The sequence below is a fragment of the Cololabis saira genome, chromosome 18 (assembly GCF_033807715.1).
Source record: "Cololabis saira isolate AMF1-May2022 chromosome 18, fColSai1.1, whole genome shotgun sequence".
Classification (NCBI taxonomy): Eukaryota; Metazoa; Chordata; class Actinopteri; order Beloniformes; family Belonidae; genus Cololabis; species Cololabis saira.
Window position 1 is genome coordinate 39,700,442 of NC_084604.1, and position 18,458 is coordinate 39,718,899.

At 44.4% G+C, this 18,458-nt stretch overlaps 2 protein-coding genes across 4 annotated transcripts in view; both read left to right on the top strand.

Annotated features, from left to right (window-relative positions):
* The window catches only part of LOC133418566 (NACHT, LRR and PYD domains-containing protein 3-like), a 105,072-nt gene that overhangs the window by 57,209 nt on the left and 29,405 nt on the right, over window positions 1-18,458 (top strand). The gene's annotated exons all lie outside the window — the stretch shown is intronic.
* Window positions 1-18,458, top strand: part of LOC133418569 (NACHT, LRR and PYD domains-containing protein 3-like) — an 80,842-nt gene that overhangs the window by 55,733 nt on the left and 6,651 nt on the right. Inside the window, exons 1-6 of one of the 3 annotated variants that reach the window (XM_061707329.1) lie at window positions 11,762-11,847; window positions 16,419-16,557; window positions 16,766-16,843; window positions 17,049-17,183; window positions 17,712-17,790; window positions 18,205-18,412. In XM_061707329.1, the coding sequence (XP_061563313.1) occupies window positions 16,460-16,557; window positions 16,766-16,843; window positions 17,049-17,183; window positions 17,712-17,790; window positions 18,205-18,412 (598 nt within the window). In that variant the 5' untranslated portion in view covers window positions 11,762-11,847; window positions 16,419-16,459. Of the gene's footprint in view, window positions 1-11,761; window positions 11,848-16,418; window positions 16,558-16,639; window positions 16,844-17,048; window positions 17,184-17,711; window positions 17,791-18,204; window positions 18,413-18,458 lie in introns of those variants that run through there. The other 2 variants (XM_061707327.1, XM_061707328.1) reach the window with 2 other exon arrangements.

The window sequence follows — 18,458 nt, forward strand, 5'->3', positions numbered from 1 at the left end:
ATATTTAAATCTGTGATATTAACAATTAAAAATGAAGTTTGTTTCTTTACATGAATACATGTAAATACACATACACAATACCAGTTTTTTAAAATCTCATAAATATTCCTTAGCACACCCAATCACACACTTAATTAATGTATCCTTAATTCAGGCGACTGTACCATCGGCGTGGAAAGTGGCAACAGTAATCCCTGTATTCAAAGCCGGTGACAAAACTGACCCTGCCAACTACAGGCCCATTAGCATCCTTTCAGTGATCTCTAAAATTGCTGAAAAGTGGATTGCTACATCTATTATAGAACATCTTAATAACAGTGGTCCACCTCTCCATCCTATGCAGTTCGGTTTTCGTTCCCACCACTCGACTGAGACAGCCGCCTGTGTTTTTATCGAAAAGGTCAAATTTTATCTAGATAGAAACCCTTGTGTGGGTGCTGTGTTTATTGACTTTAAAAGGGCTTTTGACACTGTCAACCATGATATCCTCCTCTCCAGACTTTCTGGCTTTAATTTCTCTGATAATGTCATTACATGGATTAAATCTTATTTATCAAACAGGAAAAATTCTGTAAGAGTGGGTGAGCACAAATCACCCTACCTGCATTGTCCAGTAGGGGTCCCTCAGGGATCTGTGCTTGGGCCTCTTCTGTTCTCCTTATATGTTAATGAACTGCCAAATGTCTGCACAGATATCGACACCCTTATGTATGCTGATGATACAGTGATCTTTACTTTTGCTAAAAATCCCCAAGATGCAGCTAATAAATTAACCACTGCCCTAATCCACATTCAGGAGTGGCTGATTAATTCATGCCTCTCACTAAATGCTAAAAAAACAGTCTGTATGACCTTCAGTAAACCAACAACTAAACTGTCCCCCTGTAAAATTTATCTGAGGGGAGAGGAACTCCAGAACGTGAGTGAGTTTAAATATCTTGGTGTCACGTTGGATTCAACGTTGTCCTTTAAGAATCACATTAAAAGGGTCGTAAGAACTGTTAACTTTAATATCCGCAATTTCAAACAGATCAGATCATTCCTATCTGACAGTGCGGCCCTAACATTTCTACATTCTATGATTCTATCGCATATTGATTACTGTATCACCAGCTGGTCTTACACCTGTGAATCATTTCTTAGCCCTATTGAGTCCTGTTTTAAAAAGGCGCTAAAAGTCTTGGATAAGAAGCCCTTGTCTTATCACCATTGTAGAATCCTAGACAAATATAATTTTCTGAATTTTACTAACTTAAGAAATTTTAAATCTGCTGGTCTTATCTATAAAACATTACATGGTTTGGCTCCTCTGCCACTGAAAATGTTTATTAAAAAGAGATCTACCCGTGGCCCTACTCTGCGTGCGACGAGAGCCACTGATAGAGGGGATTGTGACCTAAGTTTCAGGCGGACAACTTTTGCCCAAAATACCCTATCTTATAAAGGGTGTGCACTTTGGAATAGCATCCCACCCTCGGTAAGGGAGTGCTCTAATTTCACCACATTTAAGAAACACTTGAAGATGTGGTTAAGAGGCAACCAAACCTGTGATCATGCATAATTCAGATTGGGCTTGTCTGGGGTATGTAGACATGGGTATGGATATGTGTGTGTAGGTGTATGTATATATATGTGTTTATATGTGTGTGTGTACGTACTGTACATGCGTATGTGTGTATATAAATGTGTATATATACATATGTATATATTAAATACAATTAGTGGAGATACGGTAGAGCAATGTGCAATTTGATTATGCACTTTATATTAACGACGGGTTTTGTGCAATATGTATACTCCATCTTGGTTCCCGTGCAATATAATTTATCTCCTCGCACTAAGCACTTTAAAATATAAACACAACATATATCCACTATAACTGTACTCTACTGTTTAGACTCGTTTACACACTGGTCGTTGGTCTCCTGTTTTTATTCTTTGTACTAAGTTTCGTGTTGTGTTGTGGTATTATGTGTTTCTGTCTTTGTTTTTTCTTATTCCTTGTACTAATTTTCGTGTTGTGTTGTGGTATTATGTGTTTCTGTCTTTGTTTTTTCTGATTCGTTTATGTTCATGTTACCATCAACCTGGCAGGGGACTACAGATGGAAATTAGCCTTAGGCTATAATCTGGCATATTTACATGTGAATGTTCATTAATATGCACTGTCCCATTTTAAATAAATAAATCAAATCAAACATCTAGTTTTGAACTTAATCTGCATTTGTTCAAAAAACAAGACATTGTGCATTTTTTCCTTAACCAGCAGTATTTCTGTAATCCTAGTAATCTTTTCATTTACACACAAACAACAAGCAATGATCTTGTTGTATTTACTTTTCCTTTAACAATTTCAATCTATTGGGCAGATTGACCAACGTTTACATGAAACATGCTTTATTTATTTAAGTAGAACAACAACAGTAAAAAATATCTGGCTCGATCTACATAATAATCTCATGCAAAAAGTTGACTTATTTTTTTTAAGTAGATCAAGCACAATATATTTTGAGTTTCTGGTCACGTTCATTTCCTCCTTTTAGGCCTGAACCTGAACTTGGACCGTTAGTATCCACGTATTTCTGATCTATTCAGACCGGCAGCTCTTTCTTCCCCCACAAACACAATAATGATCTGATACTGAGCTTCTTCTCCTTCTCCTTCTCCGTCTCCGCGGCGGCGCTTCTTCTCCGGGCAGCCGCTCCTACATTTCATGTGCGCTTCTATTTCAACCTTTACGGCAAATGAATGAGTGCGGCTCAGAAACAGAAAGATATGAAGTTCTGAGTTTGAGATAATACAGATTTTTATTTATTCATATACCCATACTTCCACCGTGTAATGAAGCTCTTGGTGGTTCAGGAGAAGTAGTCAACGATATGGGGTGTCTAGTCAGGACACGGGAGGCAGGAATAACCTTTAGACGGTTTATTGCGGCTTGGCGGAGTGAAGAGAGCAGACAAGCACAGACTTGTTGAGGGCAAAGCTGCACAGGTAGGAGAGAGAGCAGGCCATATGCAAAGGGAGGGTGGGGTGTAACAGCTTAGCTCCTTGAGCCTTTTTACCCACTCTTACTGTAAAAGACAAGGATGAAACACTTTTCTTTTAACATCTAAACTTCAAACACCTTACTTTTCTAAAAAAGTCATTCTCCTTTTTCGCTTCAGGTTCTGTGTTGCAGAGACTATAAAAATGAATTCTCCCATAATTTCACCAATACCTCACATTTCCCTCTTCACAACTAGAATCACTACAGACACAGTGAATTTTAAACAACTTTACTGTGGAAAAATGGAAATACCTTCACACGGAGCTCCACGCCCAGAAACCCGTCCAGGAGGAAATGAAGGTAAACTTGACTAAAGTATCTGCGACACAACCAGGGTTGCCAGGTCTGACGAGGAAAAGCAGCGACCGAGACTCTGAAAAGCAGCCCGACACAAGCAGCCCAAAACCACAACATAGAACATTAAGAAACAACGATATTAGTTGGAGAATTGACCTGAATGTATTTATTTCTGCTGCTAATGAATTAACTTGACAGTAACATGAAGACCTGTGGTTACTTATAACCTCCAACATGCTTTTAATCACTCTTTCAACTCAAATATCTACCTCATAACACGACTGAATTAAACTCAATGAATTTATAAAGTTGAAAGTAAATCTCCATTTATAAAAAGATGAATATGTAAAGTTATTTCTTCTGAATTATTTTCTTTCTTACACTTCAGTGTGAAAGATTTTTCGCTGAGTTTTAGCTGAATTGAAAATCAAAAATATTTGATTGTATAAAACAGCCTGTTTGTGCAGAGACATGTAGGAGAATAACCAGAGGAGGAGGAGGAGGAGGAGGAGGACGAGGAGGAGGAGGAGGAGGAGGAGGAGGAGGAGGAGGATGAGGAGGAATGGGCCCAGAGGATGAGGAGGAGGAGGAGGAGGAGGAGGAGGAGGAGGAGGAGGAGGAGGAATGGGCCCAGAGGATGAGGAGGAGGAGGAGGAGGAGGAGGAGGAGGAGGAGGAGGAGGAGGAGGAGGAGGAGGAGGAGGAGGAATGGGCCCAGAGGATGAGGAGGAGGAGGAGGAGGAGGAGGAGGAGGAGGAGGAGGAGGAGGAGGAGGAGGAGGAGGGCCCAGGCCAACACATGGTCCAAGTTCCGGGGTCCGAACTCGGGGCCGGGCAGACGGGTCAGAGGGTCGTTCTCGGGACCGAGCGCGGGGGAGTTCTCAGGACTGGGGCCTCGGCTTTGGGGCAGACAGAACCCGAGGAGCCGGCTACGGGGACACTGGTACTGAGCTGGTACTGAACTGTTACTGAAATGATATTGTACTACTACTACACTGCATTGCATTGGTAATGAACTGGCTTTTAACTGGTACTTAACTGGTATTGCACTTGTACTGAACTGGTACAACGCTGGTTCCTGAACAGCAGCTGCCGGGCCGCCGTCGCCATGGAGCTGGTGCCCGTTGTTATGCTAGTGTGTGCACTGCATTGTGGGTAATGTAGTGTGAAGACGTCATCTCGTTGAGTATTTTAAATGTGCGCGCCGCTTGCTGGTAAAATGAGAAGGAGGATTATTCCGTAATAATTGGACCTAAACAGTGAAGCTGAAACTCATAATCTGAACAGTTCAAGTTCCAGTTCGTTATCTGCAGATCTGAACAAGTTCAAGTTCTTTATCTGCAAATATGTCACGTTCAGTTCAACATTCTCACAGAAATGAACGTGTTCAATGAACACGTTCATGCACAAAACAGGAAGTTGCATCATCACATGGGCCTACAGACCTGCAGAAGAGAAAAAGTATTTATATCACTGACCAGAGACAGATCGACACCACATCTTTGTACATCTTTTAACCAGAATATACAGTGCCTTGCGAAAGTATTTGGCCCCCTTGAACCTTGTAACCTTTTGCCACATTTCAGGCTTCAAACATAAAGATATAAAACTGTAATTTTTTGTGAAGAATCAACAACAAGTGGGACACAATCATGTAGTGGAACGAAATTTATTGGATATTTCAAACTTTTTTAACAAATAAAAAACTGAAATGTTGGGCATGCAAAATTATTCAGCCCCCTTAAAGCAGCACAACTTAACTTCCAGCTTTTCTGAGTTTGGCGGCATCTTTTGGACAAAAGCGGTAGTGTTTTACCAGAAAGAACACTACGTTTCCCATGAGCACCAGCGCCTACTGCCGGAAAACTCCTGTCCCCTCGCTGCATTTGTTTTGATGAGAGGAGACTGGATGCTTTCTGTTTCACCAAGTGAACAGACGGAACGCAAAAAAAAAGATGTTAAACTGCTGGAAAGGAACTGGAATTTACCGGGATACCTTAAACAAGGAAGCCAGGGAGCGGTATATGGAGAAAATAATGATTATTAACGGTCTGGATCCATATGAAACCCCTACTGAAGACCCATGTGTTTCAATAAATTACTATAATAGTACAACATACAGTACATGTTTTGTATCCCTCTTACTTCTCTTTTCTTTTTTTTTTTACCGCTGTATTATGCTGAAGAGGCTCCTCGTGAGATTATTTTTTTTCCTCTGCAGCTACAAATAAGAGTTAATATTTTTTCCTCAACAAACTAGTTTTATCTGAAGATTGGGGTTAATTGCACCGCAGAGAGCTGGCCAGCAACTGCGTTTAGCTGGAGAAGTGGGGAATAAAACCCGTGTTTTGATCCGACCCCGGTCTGTGTGAGTGTTTGTGGTTTAAGGCTGATTTATGGTTCTGCGTTAAATCGACGCAGAGCCTACGGCGTAGGGTACGCGGCGACACGCACCGTACGTTGCGCGTCGCCACGTACCCTACGCCGTAGTGTGCGTCGATTTAACGCAGAACCATAATTCAGGCTTTACTGTGTGTTTGGTCGTTACAGCCGCGATCCAAAGCGAGCCGACGACTCTTTCACTCTTTTACTCCGTTATATCAGATACTTGGCCTGCCTGGTTCTGCCTCCGAGCAGGAAACCGTTGAAAAGTTAAACCATTAGGATCTTTTCCCTGGTCTGTTATATGTGGAGCTGCTGCTGCTGCTGCTGCTGCTGCTGCAGCAACAGGTTAACAGCTTCTGCGGAGCTCTGCGCTCCAAGCCCCGCCCATTTTCGTCTCGACTGCGAATCGGGAAGGAGGGGGAAGTGACGTATGTGCCGTAAAGCAGTCAAAGCCGTAAAATTTGTAGTTTTTTAGTGTGGCAGGGTTCCTACCATGCTCCTCAAAGTTACATAGTGCCAGTGAAGGAGATACAGACTCCCTCAGATCATGAAAGAGGTTCATTAAACCTGTTGGAAGTTGATGTACCATCACAATGACTCTGGAAATATGATATTAAGGTGGAAAAGTTACGTAGTGTCGCTTTAAGTTAATACTTTGTAGCGCCATCTTTTGCTGCGATTACAGCTGTAAGTCGCTTGGGGTTTGTCTCTATCAGTTTTGCACATCGAGAGACTGAAATTTTTGCCCATTCCTCCTTCAAAACAGCTGGAGCTCAGTGAGGTTGGATGGAGAGCGTTTGTGAACGGCAGTTTTCAGTTCTTTCCACAAATTCTCCATTGGATTCAGGTCTGGACTTTGACTTGGCCATTCTAACACCTGGATATGTTTTTTTTTTAACCATTCCATTGTAGATTTTGCTTTATGTTTTGGATCATTGTCTTGTTGGAAGACAAATCTCCGTCCCAGTCTCAGGCCTTTTGCAGCCTCCATCAGGTTTTCTTCCAGAATGGTCCTGGGCGGCGGTCCTCGGGCGGCGGTTCCTCCCGGAGGAACCACCGCCCGGTCTTCGGGCCCGCCTCTGCGGAGCAGCTCCACGGGAGCAGCGTCTCCTTCTCCGCTCCAGGCGCCCCGCCACGGAACCTACACCGTAGGCTCTGCGTTGGTGTAACGCGGAACCATAAATCAGCCTTTTGCTTGGAAGATCTGAAATGAACAGAAGAAAAAAAAAAAAAAGGTCCGTGAGCGGCCCTGGAGCTCCGAGCTAAGCTAAATACTTAGCCCATGCAAAGATCATACTTGTAGACAAATATAAATAACATAAAAAAAATAACGTTCTTACCGCTGACTCGTGTGCACTTGCCGGGTCCGTGCTGTTGGTACTGATCCTTTTATAAGGGTAAGTGTCGATGCAAAACAAGTACAAGTACTGACATTATAAATGTACTGCACTGGTACTGAACTGCTATTGCATTGGAATTTCACTGGTATTTCACTGGTACTGCTCTGGTACCGACCTGATACTGAAATGGTACTAAACTGTTACTAAACTGGTATTTCACTAGTATTACACAACTACTGCACTAGCACTGATCTGGTATTGGATTTGTATTGCACTGGTACTAAACTGGTATTAAACTGGTATTAAACTGGTATTTCACTGGTACTGAATGTTCAGTTTAATACAATTAAACTTAAAAACAAGGATCTTTTTAAATGCTGCTTTTGCCAACATTTCATTTCCGTTGGTGTTTTTCCGAAGACAGTTCTAGTCTTTAGTCACGCACATAAAGGAAATAACAGCATGACAGACCTGCAGCAGAAAAAACCACCAGAACATGTGGTTATTTTTAAAAGATGGTCTGATGTTGCAACTTTATCTCCGTATTAGTCCAGGATGGAAACATGTTGATTTTATTCCATCTTCTGGGTGTTTTTATGTTAAAGATGAGCGGATTGTTCCTCCATAACGTCTCAAAGGGGTTCAGCAGGTGTCACGTTCAAACAAGCAGAAATTTCTGTTTTCACAACCAAGAAAGTTTTGCTCTTTTTTGAAATTATTATTATTTTATTGGAAACCAAATCTCTCACTCTTTTAAATCAAATTAACCTCAAGGGTCAACTGAAATGTAACAAAAGTAAATCTTCAACAGAAACACCGTTGCATGTTCACTTTTAAACAATTCAGGGTTGTTTCCTGTAACTTTGGCTCGTTGCCAGTATTTCAACAAACAAAGACATGTCGGGGGAGGAGGTTTTACTTTACCCAGAAACAGGAAGTTCCACCTACACAAACAGGAAGTTTCACCATCAGAAACAGGAAGTTCCACCATCACATACAGACCTGCAGCAGAGAGAAGCATCATTTCATCCAGCAGAGACAGAATGGTTTAACTGATTGTTTCATGAGGAGGATTCAAACAGACAGTCCGGATGTTATTTAGTCGAAACACATATTTGTCATAGAAACCATCATATCCAGTCCAAAACCTGTATTGACCAGCATCTTCAGCAGTGATGTTGTTGATGATCAGAGAGCAATATTTCCATTATTAATCTCAGTTAGTGTGTTAAGATTTCAAATGTTGTTCTAAATCCAGTGAACCAGAGAACATGGGTCGGATGATGAATCACATTCTCTTGGTAAAACGACGTCATCTCCAGCTCTGTGATGGAGAAAGTTTTCATCACTGATTCCTGCTGCAGAGAAAAACACTCAGTTTTACACTTCACACATCAACCTGACCCAAGAAACATATTTAAGCTACATATTTAGGTTTGTCAGCACAGAAGCAACATTCAATAACCTCACACATCCTCCATCATTTTCTTGACCGTTTTCGTTGACCTGCTCTCTCATAAATCAATCACAGGACTCACCCTTTTTGTTTGCTATTGAATCCAAAGTTTGTTTGTCCAACAGGAGATAAAATTCATTTTCAGCTTTAATTCATGTCAGGTCTTTACATTCCTGACATGTTATTACTGTTTCAAACCACTGAAAACGTATTATGTATGAAAACGTATTATTCATATTTAACAGTTGGTGTCCCTAAAGTGATGTTTAGAGTATATTTAACTTTTAAGTCAATTGAAGCCAATAACATAATATAAAGTTGATATTTACCTTCAAAGCTACGCAGTAAAATGATGAAGAGCTGCAGTCGTGGTGTCATTCTGTCTCTGCCGAGGAAATCTTGTTTTTCTCTGCTTCTCATCTCTATATGAACATGTCATTTCCTGTTTCTGGTTAACTTGCTGGCTAAAATAATCTTCACATCAACACCCACCGTCCTCACACTGCTGCAAATCCTCTGAACACACAACCAGGAAGAGTTCAAGTTCAAAGAAACAAGCTTCAATTAAGTCAAAATAAAAGTAAAGAGTAAAGTAAAGTCCTTTGACTCGTTCCCTTCGGCCAGCTCCAAAGGTTGTGTGGTTTGTTCTGAATGATGTCTTTGGTCTCATGAAAGAAAAAAGGGAAGTTTCTTCTCTTTTTTTAAGCTCCATCTCCATTCCATCTAGTCAAATCAAGAGGAACTTATTTGGTAACGTACAAACCAGCGGATTTGAAGCTTGAACTTTTTCACTTCCAAACGTTTTAGCGCCTGTTGCCAATTAGGGGCAGTCTCAGGAATATAGTTTGGGTTTTTAAGCTATTCTTGGTTTCTTTTTTCTTTATAAAAAAAAATGGAGGGCCCTGCACTGATCTCAGGTCTCCTCCTTAACCTGAGGAGTGAGCAGCTTCTTTTCACCAGACAGGGTGGGGTTTCTCTGGCCGGACGTAGCGCGTGGAAGGATCACGTTATTCCTGCCGGATCTTCCCCACCCCATCTGTTCCCCGGTTGGCCAGAGGGGGCAGTAGAGTCCAGGGGCCTCATCTATAAAGCTTGCTTGCGCAGAAAAAGCCCCTGAAAATTGCGGAAGCCACCTTCTACGCAAATCCTCGGATCTAAAAAGAAAAAACTAACTGAAAAATCTGCTTATCTTTACGGCAACTAGGACCCTCCCGTAAGAATTTACTTAAGACACGGGGAACTGGCGACGCAGGCTGTGAGGTGGTGAAATGAAGCCAGATTCATGTCATACTCTTAATAATGTCATCACACATCACAACATATATCAGACTTAAAATAATAAAATAATAAAATAAAATAAAATAGCGCTGATCGTGTCCTCTGTGTGTGAAGCTCAGTCAGTCAGGACTCTGCTGCTGCTGGAGCTGCAGCCTCTTCTTCACCCACCGCTTTACGACAGAACAAATGAGGGGCTGCGTTTAGGGGCTCCACGGAGCCCCTCATTTCTTCCCTAAAGGGACTCAGATTTTTTTTCATATATATGAGTTTTACGCGCGCGTGAAACCTTTACGTGCGGGTGTATGGTGCCTAAATTAGGGTCCTGCGTTAAAACGACGCAGAGCCTACGGCGTAGGGTACGCGGCGACGCGCACCTACGCCGTAGGCTCTGCGTTAAAGGAACGCAGAACCATAAACCCGCCCTGAGCAGCTCTGAGGGGAGACGGGAGAGGAGGAGGGGGAGCGGGGGGTGAAGCGGGGCTGCGGGGCCGTTTTCGTATCGCTTTCATGCAGTGTCTTGATAATTTGCAATTTAAGGCTGAGCCTACCGTTAGTTTTTAAACTGTAAAAAGTAAGGGGAAAAAAAACATGATTTTGAAAAGACGGGGGGACGGGGGACCCCCTGTTGCGCCGGGGAACTCACGGCGTTTAGCGCAGCAACGGCGTGCTGCCACTCACTCGCTTTATTTTATTGTATACTATTTATATAGTTATTCTAACTTTTACTGTGACCACCAAATAATGTGGTTTTCCTGTCCTCCACATCATCTACAACATCTCTGTCTCCGTGAAAGTCAGTGTCACGGTGGCTGCTACTTCTAATTCATTCTGACGCCAAACAGGCTGCAGGAAGCCACTGCGCATGCTCAGTAGGCTCATCCATATGCATTTATGGGCGTGTAGAGGGCGGGATTAGAGGCGGATTCAGCTGCGCAGGTCTGTGATTCATAAAGGAACGTTGCGTGCAAATCTGCGTGCACATGGTTTTATTGATCCGGATTTTTTTTTGCGCCCGGCATTTTCGGCTTTTGAGCGTACGTGCACTTTTAGTATGACTCCTACGCAGTCCATTTTAAATGAGGCCCCAGGACTGTTGCATGTTTGTGTGAGGGTAGAGAACATTAGCTACCCAAGGGAACATGGGGAGAACATGCAAACTCCACACAGAAAGATCCTTTCACCAACCCCACCCAGGATGTGAAGCTGAAGTCATGGGGAAACTAACACGCACTTCAGCGCCCACAGCGTCCCCGGCAGGAATTGAACCCAGGACCTTCTTGCTCTGAGACGCTGCACTACCAGCTGCCACCGTGCCCCCCTGTATTATATATATATTTTTTATACTTCTTTACATATTTGTAACTTTTTGTTTATGTCTAATAAGGTCACTGATCACATTTTGGATGTTGGGAGCGTTCTAGAAGTACACGATGTGTTTCCATCTGTGTGTGTACATATTGGTCTCTCATTAGCTCCTTTTCTTTTCACTAAATACCATGATGACAATCATCAGTTACCACAACAGTAAAATACACCACTCAAATCTCTACATTTGGAATATCTTCAAGTGCCTATTCGTACGTATTAATGTGCCTCGGTCTGTTTTGTTCTGTTTTTTGTCTTTGTACTGTAATTGAAAAAGTCAATAAAATATTTGTCAAAAAAAAAATCAAATCAATGCAAACTTCCTCAATATTATGTCCAAATTGTGAGATAATATCTGGTTATTATTGGATAGTATGATCACATGACTTTAGCAGCTGCTTTTGAAAACATTGATTTGAAATGAGTTTATCTTTGACGACCACCAGGGGGCGACGTGCTCTCTCTCTCTCTCTCTCTTTCTCTCTATCTCTGTTTCTCTCACACACACACACACACACACACACACACACACACACACACACACACACATGAGCGCACGCTTCTGAAAGTCACGTGGTTTCTTGTAACTGCAGGAGGAAGTTGCAGCTCTGAGTCACCGAGGAAAGTTTTCAGAGTTCCGAGTCCATGTTAATGTGGACGGAGCAGCAGAGGGGACCAGGTTAGTGTTTGTTCTTTCTTCTTCTGCTGTTTAAATGTCATTTCTGTGGTTCTGGTTGGAGTCCAGCTGAGGTGTGAAGTGAGATCTGAGGTTTGGGTTCGGATGGAAACACAGAACAGAAGTATAGAAGGTCCTCATAAGGACAGACGTGTGTGTGCTGAACTTCCTGTCTCTGAACATTTCCTGTCCTCCTGGTTCCTGTTTTATCTACATTTTAACAGGTCGGTAAACTGTATTTATATGATGATTTCAGTCTCACAAAGTTGGTTTAATGTACATGCTTCAGTGTTACTTTGGGTATTCTGAGGGTTTAAAAGAGTTCAACCTCATTTCCGGGGTTTTCTGCTGCGTGACGTCGTCTCCACAGACAGATGTGTAAAGCTCTTCGAGCTTCTCCAAGCTGGAAATTACTGATTGATCAGATTTGAATGAATTTGATCCCAAAACTTTGCTGCATTATTTTGAACATGCAGTTGAATGAAATGTCATGATTTCAGGACAGTTTATACTGAAAAGCTGAATATTGTTCAAAGAGTGTTTCTATTGAAAACTGTTGTTTTATGGAAGTTTGAAAATTGTTAGTTGGAAGCTCCTTTCTTTTTCTTTATGAATCCTTTATTTGAACATGGTTAAAAAAAATTATATATGTATGTATATATATATATATATATATATATATATATATATATATATATATATATATATATATATATATATATATATATATATATATATATATATTTATATATGATCCATCTGGACCAAGATGGCGCCTCCTATGGTCGCCTCGGTGTTTAGATTTTTTTCAGCTTTCTGTGTATTTTTGCCTGCGGTCCACTCCCCTCTGGTCATCCCGCTGCTGCTTCCACCTGCCTGCTTTGTGCTGTTGACGTCCCCGACTCCCCCAGTCTGGCCTTTGGCAGGAGGGTCCCCCCTTATAATCCTGGTCCTGGTCCAGGTTTCTTCCTCCTAAAGGGGAGTTTTTCTTGCCACTGTTTGGCTTAAGGCTTTTCTCCCACTATGGGAGTTTTTACCTGCCATTGTTTGTAATAATTGCTCGGGGGATTCTAATTATATTTATAATTATATTTATGTTCATGTTCATGTTCTGGATCTCTGGAAAGGGTCTAGAGACAACATCTGTTGTATTAGACGCTACATAAATAAAATTGAATTGAATTGAATTGAATTTTTCCTGTTTTCTGCTGCCCTTCACGGGTCACCTTCAGCAAAGAACAACTACTTGATATTAGGAAGTCTTCTCCCGGTACATTTTGCCCAGTTTTCACCGATCCGGACAGTATTAGTGAGATTTTGGTCGGAGCAGCAGCAGCTGTTTACCGGCTCTTCAGGAGACGCAGACGGGGGAAGCGCGCGGGAGCTCTTGTGCGGCTGAGAGAGAGAGGGTTCCGAACCCCGCTGCCCTCCATGCACCTGCGGAACTTCCGCTCCTTTGCAAATAAAATGGATGAACTACTTCTCTCATCACAAAGAACCGGGATTTTAGCAGATCTGCCGCCGCTTGCCTCACTGAAACCTGGCTCAGTGATCTCGTCCCGGACAGCGCAATACGGCTGCCGGGATTTCACTTAGAGACACTTTTTGTAAACTGCAGACCTTTCTATTCACCGCTGGAGTTTTCATCCTTTGTATTGGCGGCCATCTACATTCCACCGGACGCGTGTGTGGCTGAAGCCACGCAGCAGCTGGCCGACCAGATAACAGACCTGGAGAAAAAACTCCCGAACTCACTCTTTATTGTTTTGGGGGATTTTAACAGAGCAAACCTCACTCACGAACTCCCGAAAAACAGGCAACATGTTACGTGTCTCACCAGGGAGATGCAGACTCTGGACCATTGTTACACCATCATAAAGAATGCATACCGCTCTGTTCCCCGCGCAGCTCTAGGACACTTTGACCACTGTCTCCTTCATCTGATCCCGACCTACAGGCAGAAACTAAAAACCTCTAAGCCTGTGGTTAGGACTGTGAAGAAGTGGACAGAGGAGTCAAAGCTGAAGCTTCAGGTCTGCTTCGAATGCACGGACTGGAGTGTCTTTGAAGCTGCGGCCTCAGATCTCCATGAACTGACTGACACTGTGACATCCTGCATCAGCTTTTGTGAGGACATGTGTGTGCAGAATAAGACCTTCTGCACATACAATAACAACGAGCCCTGGTTCACATCGAACCTCAGGAAGCTGCACCGAGACAAGGATGAAGCCTACAGGAACGGTGATGGAGACAAAGAGGAGGCCTACAGGAACGGTGATGGAGCCCTGTTCAAGCAGGCCAAGAACACGCTGACGAGGGAGATCAGGAAAGCGAAGCGATCCTACGGCGAACGGCTGCAGAATCGCCTCTCTGCCAACCCTGACCCCTCTTCTGTGTGGAGAGGCCTGCAGAACATCACGGGGCTCAAAAGAACAGCTCCACGCCCTGCAGGCAATCTCAAGCTGGCCAACCAGCTGAACAATTTCTACTGCCGGTTCGACGACGACCAGGCCAACAGCACCTCACACATCATCATCATCATCATCATCATCATCATCATCATCATCATCATCATCATCATCATCATCATCATCACCATCACCCCCTCCCCCCCTGCTGCCCGCCTTTTCACACCTCACCCAAGCCAACCCCCCCACCTCTGTCTACCCCCCTCCCCCCACCCGACACCCTGCCTGCACTCAAGATCTGTGAGGAGGAGTTGTGTCAGCTGTTCCAGCGGCAGAAGGTCAGGAAAGCTCCAGGCCCGGACGGCGTGTCGCCCTCCTGCCTGAGAGCCTGCGCCGAGCAGCTGCTCCCACCTTCACACGGATCTTCAACCGGTCCCTGGAGCTGTGTGAGGTGCCCTCATGCCTCAAACGCTCCACCATCATCCCAGTTCGCAAGAAACCCACCATCACAGGTCTAAACGACTACAGACCCGTCGCCCTGACGTCTGTGGTCATGAAGACCTTTGAGCGGCTGGTGTTGAGCCACTTGAAGGACATCACAGGCTCCCTGCTCGACCCCTGCAGTTTGCTTACCGGGCAAACAGGTCGGTGGATGATGCAGTCAACATTGGACTGGACCACATCCTGCGTCATCTCGACACCTCAGGGACTTACGTGAGGATACTGTTCGTGGACTTCAGCTCGGCGTTCAACACGATCGCTCCCGCAATCCTCCCCCAGAAGCTCACCCAGCTCACCGTGCCTGCCCCCCCCTGTCAGTGGATTACCAGCTTCCTGAGTGACAGGAGGCAGCAAGTGAGGCTGGGGAGCATCACATCCAGCACCCGGACCATCAGCACTGGCGCCCCCCAGGGGTGCGTCCTCTCACCACTGCTCTTCTCCCTTTATACCAACGACTGCACCTCAGGGGACTCGTCTGTGAAGCTCCTGAAGTACGCGGACGACACCACCGTCATCGGCCTGATCCGGGAAGGTGACGAGTCCGCGTACAGACGGGAGGTGGATCAGCTGGTCCACTGGTGCAGTCAGAACCACCTGGAGCTGAACCCGCTCAAGACTGTGGAGATGACGGTGGACTTCAGGAAAAACCCACCGCCACCCCCCCCCCCCCTCACCATCCTCAACAGCACTGTCTCCACCACAGACTCCTTCAGGTTATGGGATCCACCATCTCCCAGGACCTGAAGTGGACCTGAAGTGGACCTGAAGTGGTCCACCCACATCAACTCTGTCAGGAAGAAGGCTCAGCAGAGGTTGTACTTCCTGCGTCAGCTCAGGAAGTTTAACCTGCCACAGCAGCTGCTGATCACGTTCTACTCTGCCATCATCCAGTCTGTTCTCTGCTCTTCCATCACTGTCTGGTTTGGATCAGCCACCAAACTAGACAGGCACAGACTGCAGCGGACAATTAGGTCTGCAGAGAGGATAGTTGGGACTAATCTCCCATCTATTGATGACCTGTACCGGTCCAGGACCAGGACCAGGACCAGGACCAGGAAACGGGCAGGTCGAATCTCTGCAGACCCCTCACACCCAGGACCAGGACCAGGACCAGACCCCTCACACCCAGGACACAGTCTGTTCCAACTCCTCCCCTCTGGACGGCGCTACAGAGCTCTGTACGCTAAAACCTCCAGACACAGAGACAGTTTTTTCCCCCAAGCGGTTGCTCTGATGAACTCCCACAAATAACAGTCTCAGAGTAACCAATCAACCAAACAATAATTTAGCACCTTCGGTAATAATCATGTCTGCCTCACGCTGCTGCACCTCTCGCTTTTGTATTTCCTTGTATAATTTTTAGTATTTTTTTTTTTAATTTGTTTTGTAAAATTGTACAATGGTAAAATTGTAAATAGGTTAGTTTATTTTATTTTATTTTATTCAGAGCTGTCCTTTTTTCTTTTCCCTACTTCAAACTGCTGCACCTTAGATGTTTATTCTGTACATATGTCAAAAATACCACATTTGTTTATTTGTTTATTTACTGCGAAAGAGCGAAATTACCGGAGTCAAATTCCTTGTTGGACAATGTTAGAACTGGCCAATAAAGATCAGTCAGAGCTGGCGGTTGTACATCTACCATGACGTGTGTTTCCTCTGCAGATGAAGGTAGAAGGTGTGTGAGCTGATGTGAATCCAGCAGCATGGATCAGTGTGAGGACAGAGAGGAGGGAGTCCTTCCCTCCAAAACCTCCCTGAGGGGAAAAAAAAGAGTTGGAGAGAGTCGGAGAGAAGAAAAGAGGTGAGATGATCAACTATAACTGTCCATGACTCTTCTGCACGTCAGAGTTCAGCGCTCACGTCCCCAAACACCTTTATTACAGGAGACGACCTGGACCTGGACCTGGACCTGAACCTGGACCTGGACCTGGACCTGAACCTGAACCTGAACCTGAACCTGAACCTGAACCTGGACCTGGACCTGGACCTGGACCTGGACCTGGTCCCAGCTGTGTGTCCTTGAAGAGTGATGCATCAAAGGATATACTTGTTTATTTTAAAGATACCCGACGTTCTCCCTCAGTGAGGTGAGTTTTACATAAATGTTTCTGAAAAATGTAACAGAGACTGAAATGTTTTTATCGTAACATGATTATTTTACTTTTAGAATATGTGTCTTGATAAACTTCAGTTCAGTTTTATCTATAAAACATCTATTACAATACAAGTTGTGTCTAGGATCTTTCCAGAGACCAGAACATGACCTCACGTCACCAAACACCTTTATTACAGGAAACAATCTGGACCTGGACCTGGACCTGGACCTGAACCAGGATCTGGACCTGGACCTGGTCACAGCTGTGTGTCCTTGAAGAGTGATGCATCAAAGGAGTTTTTTAAAGATGCTCCTGGTTTTCCTTCAGAGAGGTGACTTGTTTGTAAACGTTGTTTCTGAAAAACGTAACTGAGACAGAAACGTTTTCATCGTAACATGTTTAAAGTGAACATTTCTCTGTTTTGCTGCCATTCTTAGATGGTTGTTGATGTTTCCAGAAACACAGCAGACTATAAAGGGGGTGTTGGAGTCTCTTCTGAGGGACTGTAGTTCAGCGGTTTGTTCAGCAGGGGCATCTTTCTGCTGTGGTTGCAACATCATTTAGGGAGGAAGTTCTCCTCAGGTGGACAGTGTTGCTGGATGCAGGAGGACAGATGGTTCCTGGAACCATGTGAACATTGATCTGTTGAGAAGCTGGTCTTTGTGGACACTTGCTGGACCTTCTTGTACCACCAGATTGAGAGCTGGTACTGGGAGTAAGACATGGACGTTCTCAGTCTCAGGAGGACCAGAGAACCTTCAACATGACAGGAAGTCCTCTGGTGGACTGTCCTCATCCAAACATGACTCCATGGACCTTCAGACATCATGTGACCTAGTTCTTCATGATTCCTCCACAGAGTGGACCAGCAGATCTCAGAGTCCCCCAGTGTTCCGTCTGTCCAGCAGCATCAGACCCAGCTGGACTCCGTCTTTCAGGTCTGTACATGAACAACAACTGCTTCTCCATTTGTTGTCCTGATGTCCATCTGCATGCTGGTCTCTGGAGACCAATGGACTGTCAGTCTGTCCATCATGGACCTGATGTTTGTCTCCATGCTGGTCTCTGGAGACCAGTGGACTGTCAGTCTGTCCATCATGGACCTGATGTTTGTCTCCATGCTGGTCTCTGGAGACCAGTGGACTGTCAGTCTGTCCATCATGGACCTGATGTTTGTCTGCATGCTGGTCTCTGGAGACCAGTGGACTGTCAGTCTGTCCATCATGGACCTGATGTTTGTCTCCATGCTGGTCTCTGGAGACCAGTGGACTGTCAGTCTGTCCAAAATGGGTCTGATGTTTGTCTCCATTGTTTCAGTCTGGTTGTGTCCTTCATATGGTCTTCTGTTCCAGCTGCTGGAGAACGACATCATCATGTTTGTGAAGGACGAGCTGAAGAAGATCCAGAAGGTTCTGAGTCCAGATTACCCAGAATCCTCAGAGAGTCAGGAGGAGGATGAAGATGAAGAGCAGAAGAGCATCAGAGAGACACTCGTAAAGATCACAGTGAAGTTCTTGAGGAAGAGGAAGCAGGAGAAGCTGGCCGACCTCCTGCAGAGCAGTAAGACGTTTCTCTGAACATCTGAGCTGCTGGATAAACCACACCC